Consider the following 13,336-nt stretch of genomic DNA (forward strand, 5'->3'; position numbering starts at 1 on the left):
TGACAATTGGGGCTTCATCAGAACTCAGAGCAAGAGAGGATTAATTTGTTGGACAGCCAGCAGTGAAAAAATACTGAAATTTTGCTCAACACCTACAGTTGTCTACCCTGCTCTGGGATTTATTCCCCCTCTTAAAGCTGGCAGTTGAAAAGCCCTAATTCCTCTTCTAGCATTAAAATTCAGTTCTATATAGTATGAAGTACAAGGCTTCCAACTGTAGTAAAAGGTTTTTCTTTCTCCTGTCCAATTGCAATAAATGATCACAAATGGCTCATTGCAACAAATGATTACAAATGGCTCCTTGGTTTTCCAAGGAGATGGTGGCGATGAAGCAAGTGAAACAGAGACTAGAGCGACACTGGCGGAGAACTCAAAAGCTAATCTGACCAAGCACGGGCTAGAGCATATTTGAAAGCCTATTCAGTGGTAATGGCGGCAGCAGAGAAATCATTCATTGCTGCCAACACTGCATCTACAAAGAGCCGTTCAGCTGAGCTGTTTTGAGTGGTCAGAGGGCTATTACATACTGGTCCTCAAGGAGAAATCCCTGACCCACTGTGAAGAATTTGCATGGCATTTTAGCAGATAAATTTGCTCAGATCCATTCCGACTTAGTTGCTGTTATTGATACAGTTCCAATGGATGTAACTTTGGATCCTGCTTGTCCAGTGTTGATGGATACCTTTCAATTTATGCACCCTGAGGATGTGGACAGGTTTGCTGGAGAGGTGACAGCTACCACATGTATCCTAGATCCTTGCCCTTCCTGGCTAATCAAACAGGCCAGAGGAGGCCTGGCAGAGTGAGTGAAGGTGGTGTTCGATGCCTCCTTGGAACAAGACAAAGTTCCAACTTTCATAAAGGAGGCAGTTGTGAGGCCTATATCTAAAAAGCCATCCCTGAACCCCTATATAATGGATAATTATCGGCCAGTGTTCACCCCCCTCCCCCTTTCTGAGTAAGCTCTTGGGAGTGTGTGGTGGCCTCCCAACTCCAGTGTTTTCTGGATGATATGAATTATCTAGATCCATTTCAGGCCTGGCTGTGATCTGGCTGCGGAATATAGACAGTTTTGGTCTCCTTGATGGATGACCTACGCAGAGAGCTAGACAGAGGGAGTGTGTCCCTGTTGGTTCTCCTAGCTCTCTCAGAGGTTTTCAATACCATTGACCATGGTGTCCTTCTGGGTCGTCTCGCTGGGATAGGGCTGGGAGGCACTGTTTTACAGTAAATCTGGTTCTTCCTGAGGGGCTGGAGGCCCAGCTATCAGAGGTGGCCAGGAGGGTCTTTGCACAATTAAAACTTGTGCGGCAACTGCACACATTCCTTGAGAAGCCAAATATGGTCACAGTGGTTCATGCCATAGTTATATGCCATATGGATTACTGTAGCACACTCTACGTGGGGATTCCTCTGAAGAGTACTCAGAAAGTCCAGCTGGTCCAAAGAGCTGTAGCCAGGTTGTTAACTGGGGCTGGCTACAGGGAGCAGACAACCCCCCTGTTGAAGCAGCTCTGCTGGCTGCCAGTCTGTTTCCGGGCACAATTCAAAGTGCTGGTTATGACCTTTAAAGTTCAGTCTAGGCTATTAGGCTGACCGCATCGCCTTGTAGGAACTTGCCTGAGCCCTGAGATTTTCAGGAGATGCCCTTCTCTTGGTCCCATCTCCATCTCAAGCTCAGTTGGGGGGAACAAGAGTGTGGGTTTTATTGGTGGCTGCTCCTCGACTCTGGAACTCCCTGCACAGGGTGGCCCCCTCCCTGCTGTCCTTCAGGTGGCTAGTTAAAACCTTTTTTTATTCAGGCAGGCTTTTAAAGAAGAATATTTGTAAGATCATTTGTAAGATGATTTTATATGCTTTGTTTTAACTTGAATTGTCTTAATATTAATGGTGTTTAATACTGTTTTAATATTTGTATATTTTAAGTTGTACTGTAATGCTTATAGTTTTGAGCCACTTTGAGTCTCTGTATGAAGAGAAAAAGCAAGATATAAATAAACATAATAGACATAATAGACATAATAATAATAATAATAATAATAATAATAATAATGACATACTTGGCTCTTCCTTATCGTTGCATTTTTTCATAGACTTTAGATGATTTCCCTTATTTTCTAAGGTAAAGATTTTCACTATGCAAAAAATATTACAAACAGTGATATTATATCCCAAGTCTCCCAATAAGGATTACCTTCACTAGATATCTCCTTCCAGGGATTTGGCGGATACATAAAGGCTGCATTTTGGATCTGATCATTTATGTCTTCATCTTCATTAAACGGAAATGTACCACTCAGGCTCACATAGATTATGACTCCCACTGACCACATATCCAAAGATCGATTGTAGCCCTTACTCCTAAGTACCTCTGGAGCCAAGTAAGCTGGGGTTCCAACCACTGATCTCCTAAAAGACTTCTCACCAATAATGCGTGCAAAACCAAAATCACAGAGCTTCACCTGCAAAACAAACATCTTCAATATAAATTATATACTGAACACAGAAAAACAAAACAAAATGAAGAGAGGCATCCTATAAAAGTTATGTAAGGAATCATGGGACAAGACACTAATTTTACAAAAAGTACTACTGATCAGAAAAATTATATAGTGTAATCTGCATTACTAATTAATACCAACCATTAGTTAGCATTCATTAATACCAATTGGACACAACTGGCTGGTTTAAGCACTATGTTACAGCACAGTTTAAATTATAAATACAAGGCTCCTGTGCAGCTTGCTTCATCACCAGAACAGACCAAATGGTTGATATTACCTATCATTAATAGAAATAAGCCATCTTCAAACCAATATATGAATCTGGTTTGGCTTTACCAGATAAGATAAACCACAAGACAAGGTTTGGATGGCAGACAAAACAACATTGAACTAGATGCTTCTAAGCTTCTCTCTGGGGAGAGATGGTTCTAGAAACTGTGGAAACCAAGTAGCACATCCAAATGCTGCAATTAGAGAAGGCTTAGAAGCATGGTTTCAGCTTGAGCTTTCATTTAGAAGCCTAAAAATGCTGCAGATTTCCTCTTGTACACAATCTTCAAAATGTTGCATTCCTTACCCACCTGAGGAAATGGCTCTGCTGATGCTAACAGTACATTTTCAGGTTTTAAATCACAGTGCACTATATTCTTGAAGTGCAAATTCCTCAGAGCAACAAGTATCTAAAAATAGAAAGAGTATGTTCTAAATGTAAAGATCAGGCAGATAGAACAGCTGCATGAAGTTATATTACAGCCCAATATTTGCCTAAAACCAAATACAGGATCTTCAATTGACAAGATTCCCCAAAACATATGTCTGTAATTAAAATGTGTCAGGAAAAACAGAGCTTTCATATATAACTGTATTGGAAAGAAAGCTAAGTCTTTTACCATTTCAAAATAGCAGGCAACAAATGAATTATTTGTAACTCAAACCTATACCCTTACAAATGACCAGTACGTGAAGGCTATTTGTCCTTATACAATAAATCAGCCCTGTTGAAAGCCTGTGAACACTATCAGTTTCCAAGTGCAGCAAGACTGTTTGTTTCATTTCATTACACTTCACACAACCTATACAAAATCATTTAATTATATTCAGCTTCACCTCTAAATACATTTTGAAATAAACCATTTTATTCTAGTTTGCTAAGTGAAAGATTGCCTCTTTATAATAAGGTTGTGAAATTCTTCTTTCAAATGTGCATCTGAAGGCAACAGGAATCTACTAGGATTTAAAGCAGCGGACCCACCTGGGTGACCATAAACTTGGTGATTCTTTCTGGAAGCCGGCTTTTCTCACTGGAGAGAATCATCTCTAACATGTCGCCATGAAGTTTTTCCATCACAACAAAAACCCTTTCTGGAGTTTCAAACATACATTCCAGGTTTACAATCCCAGGGTGGTGCAAATTCTAGGAAATTATATTATATTGACATTAATAGCAAAACTATTATGTACTAGAAGTCCAAAAATATCTACTACAGATAGGGCCTGTTTTGTCTGGATACTAGTTAAGCTTTATTATTTTGAAAGCACTCAAGCAATACCTAGCAATATATATATACACACAATATATGCAATAACTCCTCATAATTTTCCAGTACAACACCAAAGGTAACCTAAGAAGAGTATTAAGTAAAACAATTCTAAAGAGATTGCACCTTGCCGTATCAGCTATGTTCAGATGGACTCTGCATGTTCCCAGCTGTCTGTTAATTCAGCCTTTTATTCAAGCAAAATAAAAAATAATCACTATTTTTTTGAGGTTGAGTCTGACTACCTAACCTATTCATGCTACTGCAGTAATAAAGTAATTCATTTGACACCATGTCAGATTCAAAATAGTATCTCTATATTGTCTTATCTTTGTACCTGTAAAATGGCCACTTCATTGCGTAGTTGACTCTCCTGTTTTGTAGGAAATCGCATTTTATCAATGATTTTAATTGCCACATCTCTTCCAGTCTTCCTATGTTTTCCTGCAAGAACACAATGGGAAGAAAAGTAAAAAATTCCAAACTACAGAAAAATGAGAGCTGGAAGCCAATTGAACAAGGTATAGTAATTATAACAGTAAAGGGGAAGATATTAGCCCTTTACAAGTATACAATCGGTTTACAAGCAATTACCACGTATCTTCACATATACATCTAGAAACCTGGGTTGACTTATCCACAAGTCAACGTTAGGGTCATACCTTAACTTGAGAAGAGCAGTCAAAGAACTTAGCCTGGCCTCTAAAAACCTACAAGAAGCACGAATCCCCTCTACTTTCTCTGCCATAATGCCACTTCTGGCATTTTTAAAAATGCCTGGACAGGAAAACAGCAGCAGGATTCAAATGACCTATACAAATTCATAATTTTGGCTCAAAATGTGCTCTCAGCTTTTACAGAAGGATGATGTATACACGAGTATACATAGTAATGAGTATACATAGTAATAGTTTTGTCCTTTTTACTATTCGATATTTGTAAGACAGACTTCACATTTGCATTGGGAGTTGGGACTAGGAACACAGACCTAAATACAATTGCTAGTCCTGGCTAGATTAAAACTACAAAATCAACTGCTGCAAAGAGGAAAAAACATTGATTAAATAGGTCTACTCTAGCTAGAATTAGTAACGGATTCCTAGTAGGATGTACATACGTACATAGCTTTTCACCACATGACCTTACAAGCTAAATTGGTGCCAATGCTGACCTCATTTCAGTGCCAAGAAAAAACTGTTCTTCATGTAGTCTAAACAGCAGTTATGTAAGATTCCATAGATCATAATCAGCACTTTTAATTGTGCCCAGGAACAGACATATAGCCAATAAAGCTACTGTTAATAGTCCCTGTCAACAGACTGGCTGCAGAATTCTGGACCAGCTGAAGTTTCTGAATATTTTTCTAACACCATGAAGTGTTAGAAAAATCCAAAACAGGTATAACTAAAGCAAGATTCCTATGCAAATATGCAAGTCTAGTACTGTATATAAATATCAAGTAAATATAGGGGTGAATTGGTGCAATATAAACCTAATCTCAATCTCAGTTAAGTCTGATTAGTACTGTAAAGCCAGGCACACATCCCCCTCCAGCCAAAAAAAGATTTATAGATCACCAAGAGATTCCAAGCAAGATATGATTTTTCTTTATTTTATTTTTTTTTTAAATTCTGAAGCTTCAAAGTGAAAGGTCGAAGTACTAGAGGCTCTGGAATGGACCTAATAGCAGCTGTATCCTACAAACTCTATCAAATCTCACCATTCAGTAAATGTATAAACTTGAATTTTATATGTAACGTGTATTTTTTATGTATTGTGTCAATTCTTAAATGTATAAACTGTATCAAATGTATATATCAAAATTTATCTTGAATACAGCTTACCTTTCTGTGCCCTCAGTTGGCATAATCCCTTGGGAAAGCGGACTAGCCAGGATCCCTCCCAAGTCAGATAACTACCAAAACTTTTGTGTATGTATGCAGATAGTTGCATACACCAGAATAAGTGTAGGATCTTTGTTCATTCAACTTGAGGGTGAGCTTGCCGCTCCTGTGGAAGAGGGAGCTCAGCAAATATGAATTCATTAACTTTCTATCCAAGCAACCAAGTTTGTCTGGAATGACCACCTTGGTTCTTGCACCATTGAGAACTCTGAATAGCTGTCAGAACTGTATAAGTTGTCATATCTTTTTCTGTGAATTTATGTTTGTGCCTTTTGAAGCATACTGCTTGTACTTGCATCCTTTTAGGCCGAACTGTAATAAACCTCTGTGGTTTTGCCTTCAACTTGGGAAGCTTGTTCTCTGTTCTGGCTGATCTAGTTTCACTGAAGCTCACCAAGCATGAACCCCTCTAACCACAGTCCTAGCTGAAATCACTACACCAACACAAAACTTCCCTGACTTTTTCTCTGCTAAAGTCAAATAAGTTGATCCAGGTTTTGGAGGCCATTTTTGTCAAACTATTTTCAACTTTATACACGAGTATATACAGTAGCAAACATTTGCCATCTTAGGACTATTCTCAGTTTAATGAACAATTCATGATCAAGGTGAAAAGAGGTTATAAAGAGAGACCTTTTTCTCTATGTAATATCCACAAAATACAGATCTACTTTAAGTTATATTAGTATACACTTTTCGAGGATGGGTACAAAACCTTTAACAATTTTCACACAGGATAAAAAGACTTCTCCTCTCCTTGTGTGAACATAAAATAAAAGCACCCTTAGCCAACATTTTTAGGAGATAACTTCAGGAATACTCAGTGTGGCCAGAGACATCTTGGACCCTGACTTCCAAACCCCATCAAACTGCACAGCTCAAATTTTAATATATATATAAAAAAAGGAAGCTTGCTTCCGATTACATTCTTAGCACACACAAAAATGTAATACAAAATCACTGCAGTGGTGAAAGTCAGAATGAGGAAAAGCAGTTGTCCAGCGACACATGCCCCCCCCCCCTTAGTGACTAAAACATCCTCAATTAAAAGAGATTATAGAGTAAAGCATGCAAAACCCTTGATTCCAAATCTTAACAATAGAATGCATTTGCTGAAAGAAATGGGAGTCTAAAAATAAAGGATGCACTTGTTCAAATGAACTGCTAACCAAGTTATTTCAATTGTACAAATTATACATATAAACAGGCACAGGGTATGCTAAAGAAATACTACAAGACCACTGCACTAGTGCTATTTTAGAGGCCTAGCTAGACCTCACCTGGAGTTCCTGATTCAGTATTGGTGGATCTGTAACAAGTCAGGCAACAGTAACTGCTCTGGAAGGTAGTTGCAAGCAGAAAGAGTATTGCCTTAAAGATTTAACTATAAGTACAAGACACAAAAGCTGTTTATTTTCATGAAAGTAGAAAGCAACCCAACAGTAACATGATTGAATTTTCACAAGGAAACAGGAGGGTCATTTAAATAAGAAGGAAGTTTGCTAAGATTTGGCAAAAGAGTGCATAAAACAGGCAGTGGCTGCTTTTTTTCTAATCTGGGAGAACAACATGAAGCAATACTCTCCAATCTAAACTGCCAAGGAATCTGTCTGTGAAACTTGCAATACTTTTTCAACCCTCATGACCATCAAGATCAGTTAAGGCACAGAGCTGCAAAAAAGCAGAGCAGAGGAAACATTATTTTAATAAAAACCTCAGAAGTGATCTTATATCAGGTCAAGCCTATAGTCCATCTAACTTAATAATGTCTACATTGGCTGACAGCAAATCTCCAGAGTTTTCAAAAGTCTTTCCAATGCCAGATTCTACGGACCAAACTTGGGATCTTTGGCATGAATAGTATGAGCTACCACTGAGCTAAAAACCTCACTGTTACTCTTGTATTCCATTACTGTTCCAAATTGCTCATGATTTCTAACGTATCTTTTTATAACAAGCAGCCATGTTTGTTTTGTATGTTAGCCTTTCTGAAAAAGCACACTGCAAAGAAGCCAAATACAGCTTCACAAGTTTGCACTTCCAGCAATGTTTATACAAACTTACCTCCATACACAATCCCAAACTGGCCAGAACCGAGCACTTCGTCAGCAAAGATCTGATACACTGAACTAATATCCTAGGGAAAGAAAGGGTGTTGGCAAGATAATGTAAATATCAGGATAAAGTCCCTTTTTAAATGTTCTAATGAATGCTACATTGGCAGAAATTAGATTATTAAGAACTATACATATACAAGTAAAGAGGAAATAAAAAGGTCATGGTAAGCAGTTTTAGAATTTCCTTCTGTCCCATCCTGTTAAACTGTATTGCTAGTGTTACATATAGCAACTTGTTGAACATCTTTAGAGTGAGACACATAGGCCATTTTGATTAGAAAGGATAACTATCTCAGAAAATAATGTCCCAGCTCTGTCCTAATGGAATAAGATATACAAAGAGCCTTGCAATCAGCAGCAAAGTGTGCTGCACACTAAAGCCAATTTCTAGATAGTAAATGAAAGGTTCCTGAGAACTATAATTGGTTTTTTTTTCAAAATGTCCGATCTCATTCCACAGATATGCCACTATGTTTACAATCAAAAGGGAACATCAAGCCACTTGTGAATCACTTGTGAACTTATGTTTTTTCCAAGGCCAGAAAGCAAAGTGTCTGGAATTTAAGATGATGGGTATGAAACCAAACCATCTCTCCAGTAATTAAAATACAGAGTACAAGTTATTAGGAACCACACTGAATAATATCACCATAAGACCCCTTGAGTGTCTTCCTCCAGGGGCAAACCAAGAATGGGCAACTTGGAAGTCCCTGAATAGACTCAGAAGTGGAGTGGGCAGATCAAAAGACAACCTGGCAAAATGGCACTACCTAAAAGCATCCCACACCCTGTGTGACTGTGGAGCAGAACAGACAACTCCACATCTGTATGCTTGTCCACTGTGCCCTGCCTCATGTACAGAGGAAGAATTGTTGGAGGCTACAGACAATGCCATTGCTGTTGCCCGTTTTTGGTCAAAAGCTATTTAGCCGCCTACGCTCCTTCTATTTTTATCAGTTATATATTAATTTCAGCAATGCTTTTGATATGAAATAAATAACTATAGTGTGAAAATAATTCATTGTAACGTTCCTACCATTACCTATTATCTGCAATGTAGCCAAAAGCTAGAGGCCAAATCATTTACAAAGTTTCTGACTTTGCTTGCTTTATTACTAAAGACATGATTCTATATGGTTTGTTTTCTATACCAAGCATGCATACATTACACTAAATAAGGGGAGATCACAGAATGCAAACAAGGATTTGTTCAGATTTTCATGTATCTTTAACTGTAATTTTAACCTAAAACTAATTACCCAGAAATACGTGACAACAAACCAATTTCAAAGCACTTATACTTTGTGACTCACCACATTCTCTTGGATCTGGCAATTTGAGACAGAAATGCTGACAGACAATTCTTCTGTAATAAGAAACAGTGTTTGTTTTAAGTATAGAAAAACGAAAGATTTGGGAGCCAAATATTTTACTTAAAATTTCTAATCAACATACAAAATTTATCTCCCCTCCTCCAAATTCCACTAATCTACTGTGTCCAACATTTGCCTAACATGATGCTGAAACTTCTCTCCCTAGACTGGGTAAAATATTCTTCTCAATTTCACTTTCTCACTGACCATCAACGTATTGTTTATGTTCCTCTTATATCCAGGTTACATACTCTCTTTGAGTCACTGATTTTCAGGAACCAAGAAACGAACAGATGAAAGTCTCAGACTAAAACACAGAAATCCCCCTAATCCAGACTTTAGATGTGGCTTTATCAAAGCTAAACCCTTTGAACCTACATTTTTGCTACACGGTCCAAGTCCTGCTGTCTGTGGGTAAGGGTGCATTTTCCTCCTATTCAAAAGAATTTAAAATCTTTTTGTAGAGTTGTAAAGTATTGTATCATGGGGCTTCCCCATTCCTAAACAGCTCCAAAAACCTCTCAAAATGGCTAAAAAAGCAACTAAAAGTGAGGGATTATCACTTTCAGTGGCACAATATAGTAGCTGTAAAAATGCCCTGTGGCCCTCTGGAGATGCCAAAAACTAAGCAGTATGGATATTTTATCTGACAAGAGTTATTTATGACAGAAACAAGTTCAGCATATTTTAAAAATGTAATCTCGGTTAAATCATAACATGAAAATTTAAAAAATGGTTGATATATTTTTTGTTACAAGACAAATTTAGTTGGTAGTAGTTATGGGACAATTATCTTGTCGGTTAAAATTTTAAATCATGAACATGAAAAGTGCCTAGCACATTTTTGTGATGTAAGATTTTTTAAATCAAATAGCATAACTCAAAAATGCATAAAATAAGTTATGTTGAGACACTTAGATTAACAAAAAAAGGATTACAAAATAATTTGTTATTCATGTTCTAAGTTAAAAGAACAAGGTGAAGTAAGGATTTATATTAAAGATTGCCATTCAAGTTTATATTCACTAGAAAAGAGGATCCTAACACAGTCACTTACAGTAACATAAAATACAATATTTTGTGTAAAAGAGGCTAGTCATTTAGCAGATAATCACTCAGATGAAATGAAGTGTTTCTCTGCTCTTACTGTGATCTTTTCCTTGTCCTGCAACGGTGCAAATGCTAGTCTGGGGTGTTACAGGCATCAAAGCTTGACGAATAGCTTTCTCCCAGCTCTGCGCTACATCAAGTCCAACTCCAGTAGCAGCTAAAACAGGATTGTGGTGGTTGCTGCCATTGTTTTCACCGACAAAGTAAACCATTGTGTCCGTTATTATTTCAAAGCAGTGTGGGTTGCTACCCTGCACCACATTTGAGAAATCCCTTGGCGGAGTGACTTGTAGAATTTCAGAAAGTGGAATCTCCTAAAGGGAACACGAAGTACTCAAAGATAATCGTGTTTGCATCAAGCAACAATCGTTCAGCAAGATCAACTAAGTAGTAAAGAAAACACACATCAGTACTCCACTAATCTAAAAGTGCTTTGCTAGTACTGAGTGACACTTTATACTCCCCAAAACTCCACATTAAAAGACTTCAGGACAGAACTCTCCCTGGTAAGCAATTCCCATGACAATATGTGACCTCAGAGTTCTCTATATGCAATCTTTGGGGACCCATCATGATGTCTACTGGTTTTCTATCAGCTAGCACACAGAGAAAGCACGAATGTTTGGTTTCGTCAGGGACTGCAGCTTCTGCCCTCCCTATGACTATTGGCAATAGACTGTGGAGCTGATCATGAGACAGGACATTCTGCAGTTGGGCATGTTTGTGATATAAGGACATTGTCTAGTTGTTGTTGCCCTGTGCCTTCAAGTTATTTCTGATTTATAGCAAGCCTGAAGAAAACATATCACAGAGTTTTCTTGGTGAGATTTATTCAGATGGGGGTTTTTTTTGTTTGTTTTTTTGTTTTTTCTTTTTATTTCTCTAGGAAAGTATGACTTGCACAAGGTTTCCAAAGATTCAAACCCTGGTCCCCAGAGGACAAGTCCAATACTCAATACTCACTACACTATTCTGGCTGTCTCACTGTATAGTACTAATACCAATGAGTAAATATAGTAGAGCTCAACTGCATCCAATGTGACAAGTTGTGCTGCTGCTTTTTTGACCAAGAAACATAATCTCACAACAAGAAGTGGAGGATCTACAATGATAAACTGCCCATTTAAAACATGTTTCAACCTGACATACTCAAAAAGATTTTGGGGGGGAAAAGAGGCGTAGTCTTGGAAGATGCAAAAACCAGTTGCGAGAGAACTTAAAGGGCACCATAACAAAGTTGGGGTTGCACACAGCCCATAAGCTGTACTTTCTAGTCTTTTTACATGCATCTCAGCACTCACTGCTTTCAGAATCGTGGCCACATGTCTGTGGGATTCATTACAATAATTAAAAAGATATACCGTGTGCCACAATGAAAGATTAAGGAACCCAACTACAGATGAAATAACCAACAAAAACATTTTAAGGGGGAACTAGTAATAAATATTGAGTTTGGCTTTGTTTGCTTACCTTGTAATACTTTGTCCCAGATTCATTCTGAAATAGCGTAAGACATTTACTATCCAGCCTCCAGTAATGTCTTTTTCTCTGCAACAAATATAGAAGTATTTCGTATTAAAAGCAAACATTGCCACTTTCTACAGATCAGAACCAGTTCTCTAGTATCTGTAGCTCCCACTGGGGCCACAGGGAGTTCACCTTCTATCTCAGAGCCTCAACTATCGGCCTTATATGACAGAACACAGAACAACAGATTTTTGAGGGGGCAGCATTTATGGACTCTCAGACTCGAGAACTCACTTCCTTACTTCCTAGGCTAAACTGACTTTCTTTGCTGTCATCTTGTGGACAGATCTTTTTAGTCTTGGCATCAGAGGGAGAGAAGAAGCAGGCACAGTCCCATCATGCAAAGGCTAAGAAGCAGATGGAAGACCCTTCTTCCATCCCACTGCCATTGCCCTGGCTTCAGTGGGAGAGAAGTAGCTACTGGACTTAGTGCCTTCTCACTCTACCATTCCCGTTTCCTTTTGTGTCATGTCTTAAATAGATTGTAAATTTGAGGGAAAGGAACTGATCTGTTGTTCTTTTAAAGATGTGCCACATACAATAGAGTCTCGCTTATCCGATATAAGCGGGCTGGCAGAACATTGGAAAAACAAAATGTCGGATAATACGGAGGGATTGAGAAAAGCCTACTAAACATCAAATTGCGTTATGATTTTACAAATTAAGCACCTAAACATCATGTTTTACAATAAATAGACAGAAAAAGCAGTTTAATATAGCTTCCTTCTTTTCGTCACCATACTCATGCAAAAAATGCACACAAACACTGCACAGCAACACGCAGCAAACCGTTCCACGTACTATAACAAACTGCACTAAACGACCGTCAGGAACGGTGAGACTTGACCTATACATGAGTCACAGGCTAGACGTGTGCACCTGGGGGACCTGTTGTAATCGATGCTTGCATTGCGGTGCCTCACCGTTAGGAGCAACAAGAACAAGTACAGTCACGCTCCCAAAAAATGTGGCAGACTTTTCTCATCATCAATGTCTTACATTCCAATTGTGAAGAAAAATCAGGATATTAATTAAGTAACTAATAGATAAGACAGGTTAGCTGGTCTAACCACAAACATCACATCCTAGCCAGCATTCTAGGAGTTGAGGCTCCAAAAGAGCTTTTCTAGACTTTATTCTGAAGAACAAGAAGAGACTGGAGAAAAAAGGAGACACAACTTAGGAGCTACAAGGCTGTTAATTTAGGTGAACTCTCAGAGAGAGAGAAGAGTCAACTTCCCCACAATTTAGAGCCATCCTGGA

General features: G+C 38.3%; 1 protein-coding gene across 4 annotated transcripts in view; it reads right to left on the bottom strand.

Annotated features, from left to right (window-relative positions):
- Positions 1-13,336, bottom strand: part of PRKD3 (protein kinase D3) — a 66,703-nt gene that overhangs the window by 6,392 nt on the left and 46,975 nt on the right. For all 4 annotated transcript variants that reach the window (XM_060753951.2, XM_060753953.2, XM_060753954.2 and 1 more), the window contains 8 exons: positions 12,017-12,094; positions 10,584-10,860; positions 9,377-9,429; positions 8,011-8,083; positions 4,380-4,486; positions 3,757-3,918; positions 3,086-3,184; positions 2,195-2,462 (listed from right to left, as the gene is read on the bottom strand). In XM_060753951.2, coding sequence (XP_060609934.2) covers positions 2,195-2,462; positions 3,086-3,184; positions 3,757-3,918; positions 4,380-4,486; positions 8,011-8,083; positions 9,377-9,429; positions 10,584-10,860; positions 12,017-12,094 — 1,117 coding nt within the window. The remainder of the gene's footprint in view (positions 1-2,194; positions 2,463-3,085; positions 3,185-3,756; positions 3,919-4,379; positions 4,487-8,010; positions 8,084-9,376; positions 9,430-10,583; positions 10,861-12,016; positions 12,095-13,336) is intronic.

Source organism: Anolis sagrei, chromosome 1 (genome assembly GCF_037176765.1).
Source record: "Anolis sagrei isolate rAnoSag1 chromosome 1, rAnoSag1.mat, whole genome shotgun sequence".
NCBI lineage: Eukaryota > Metazoa > Chordata > Lepidosauria > Squamata > Dactyloidae > Anolis > Anolis sagrei.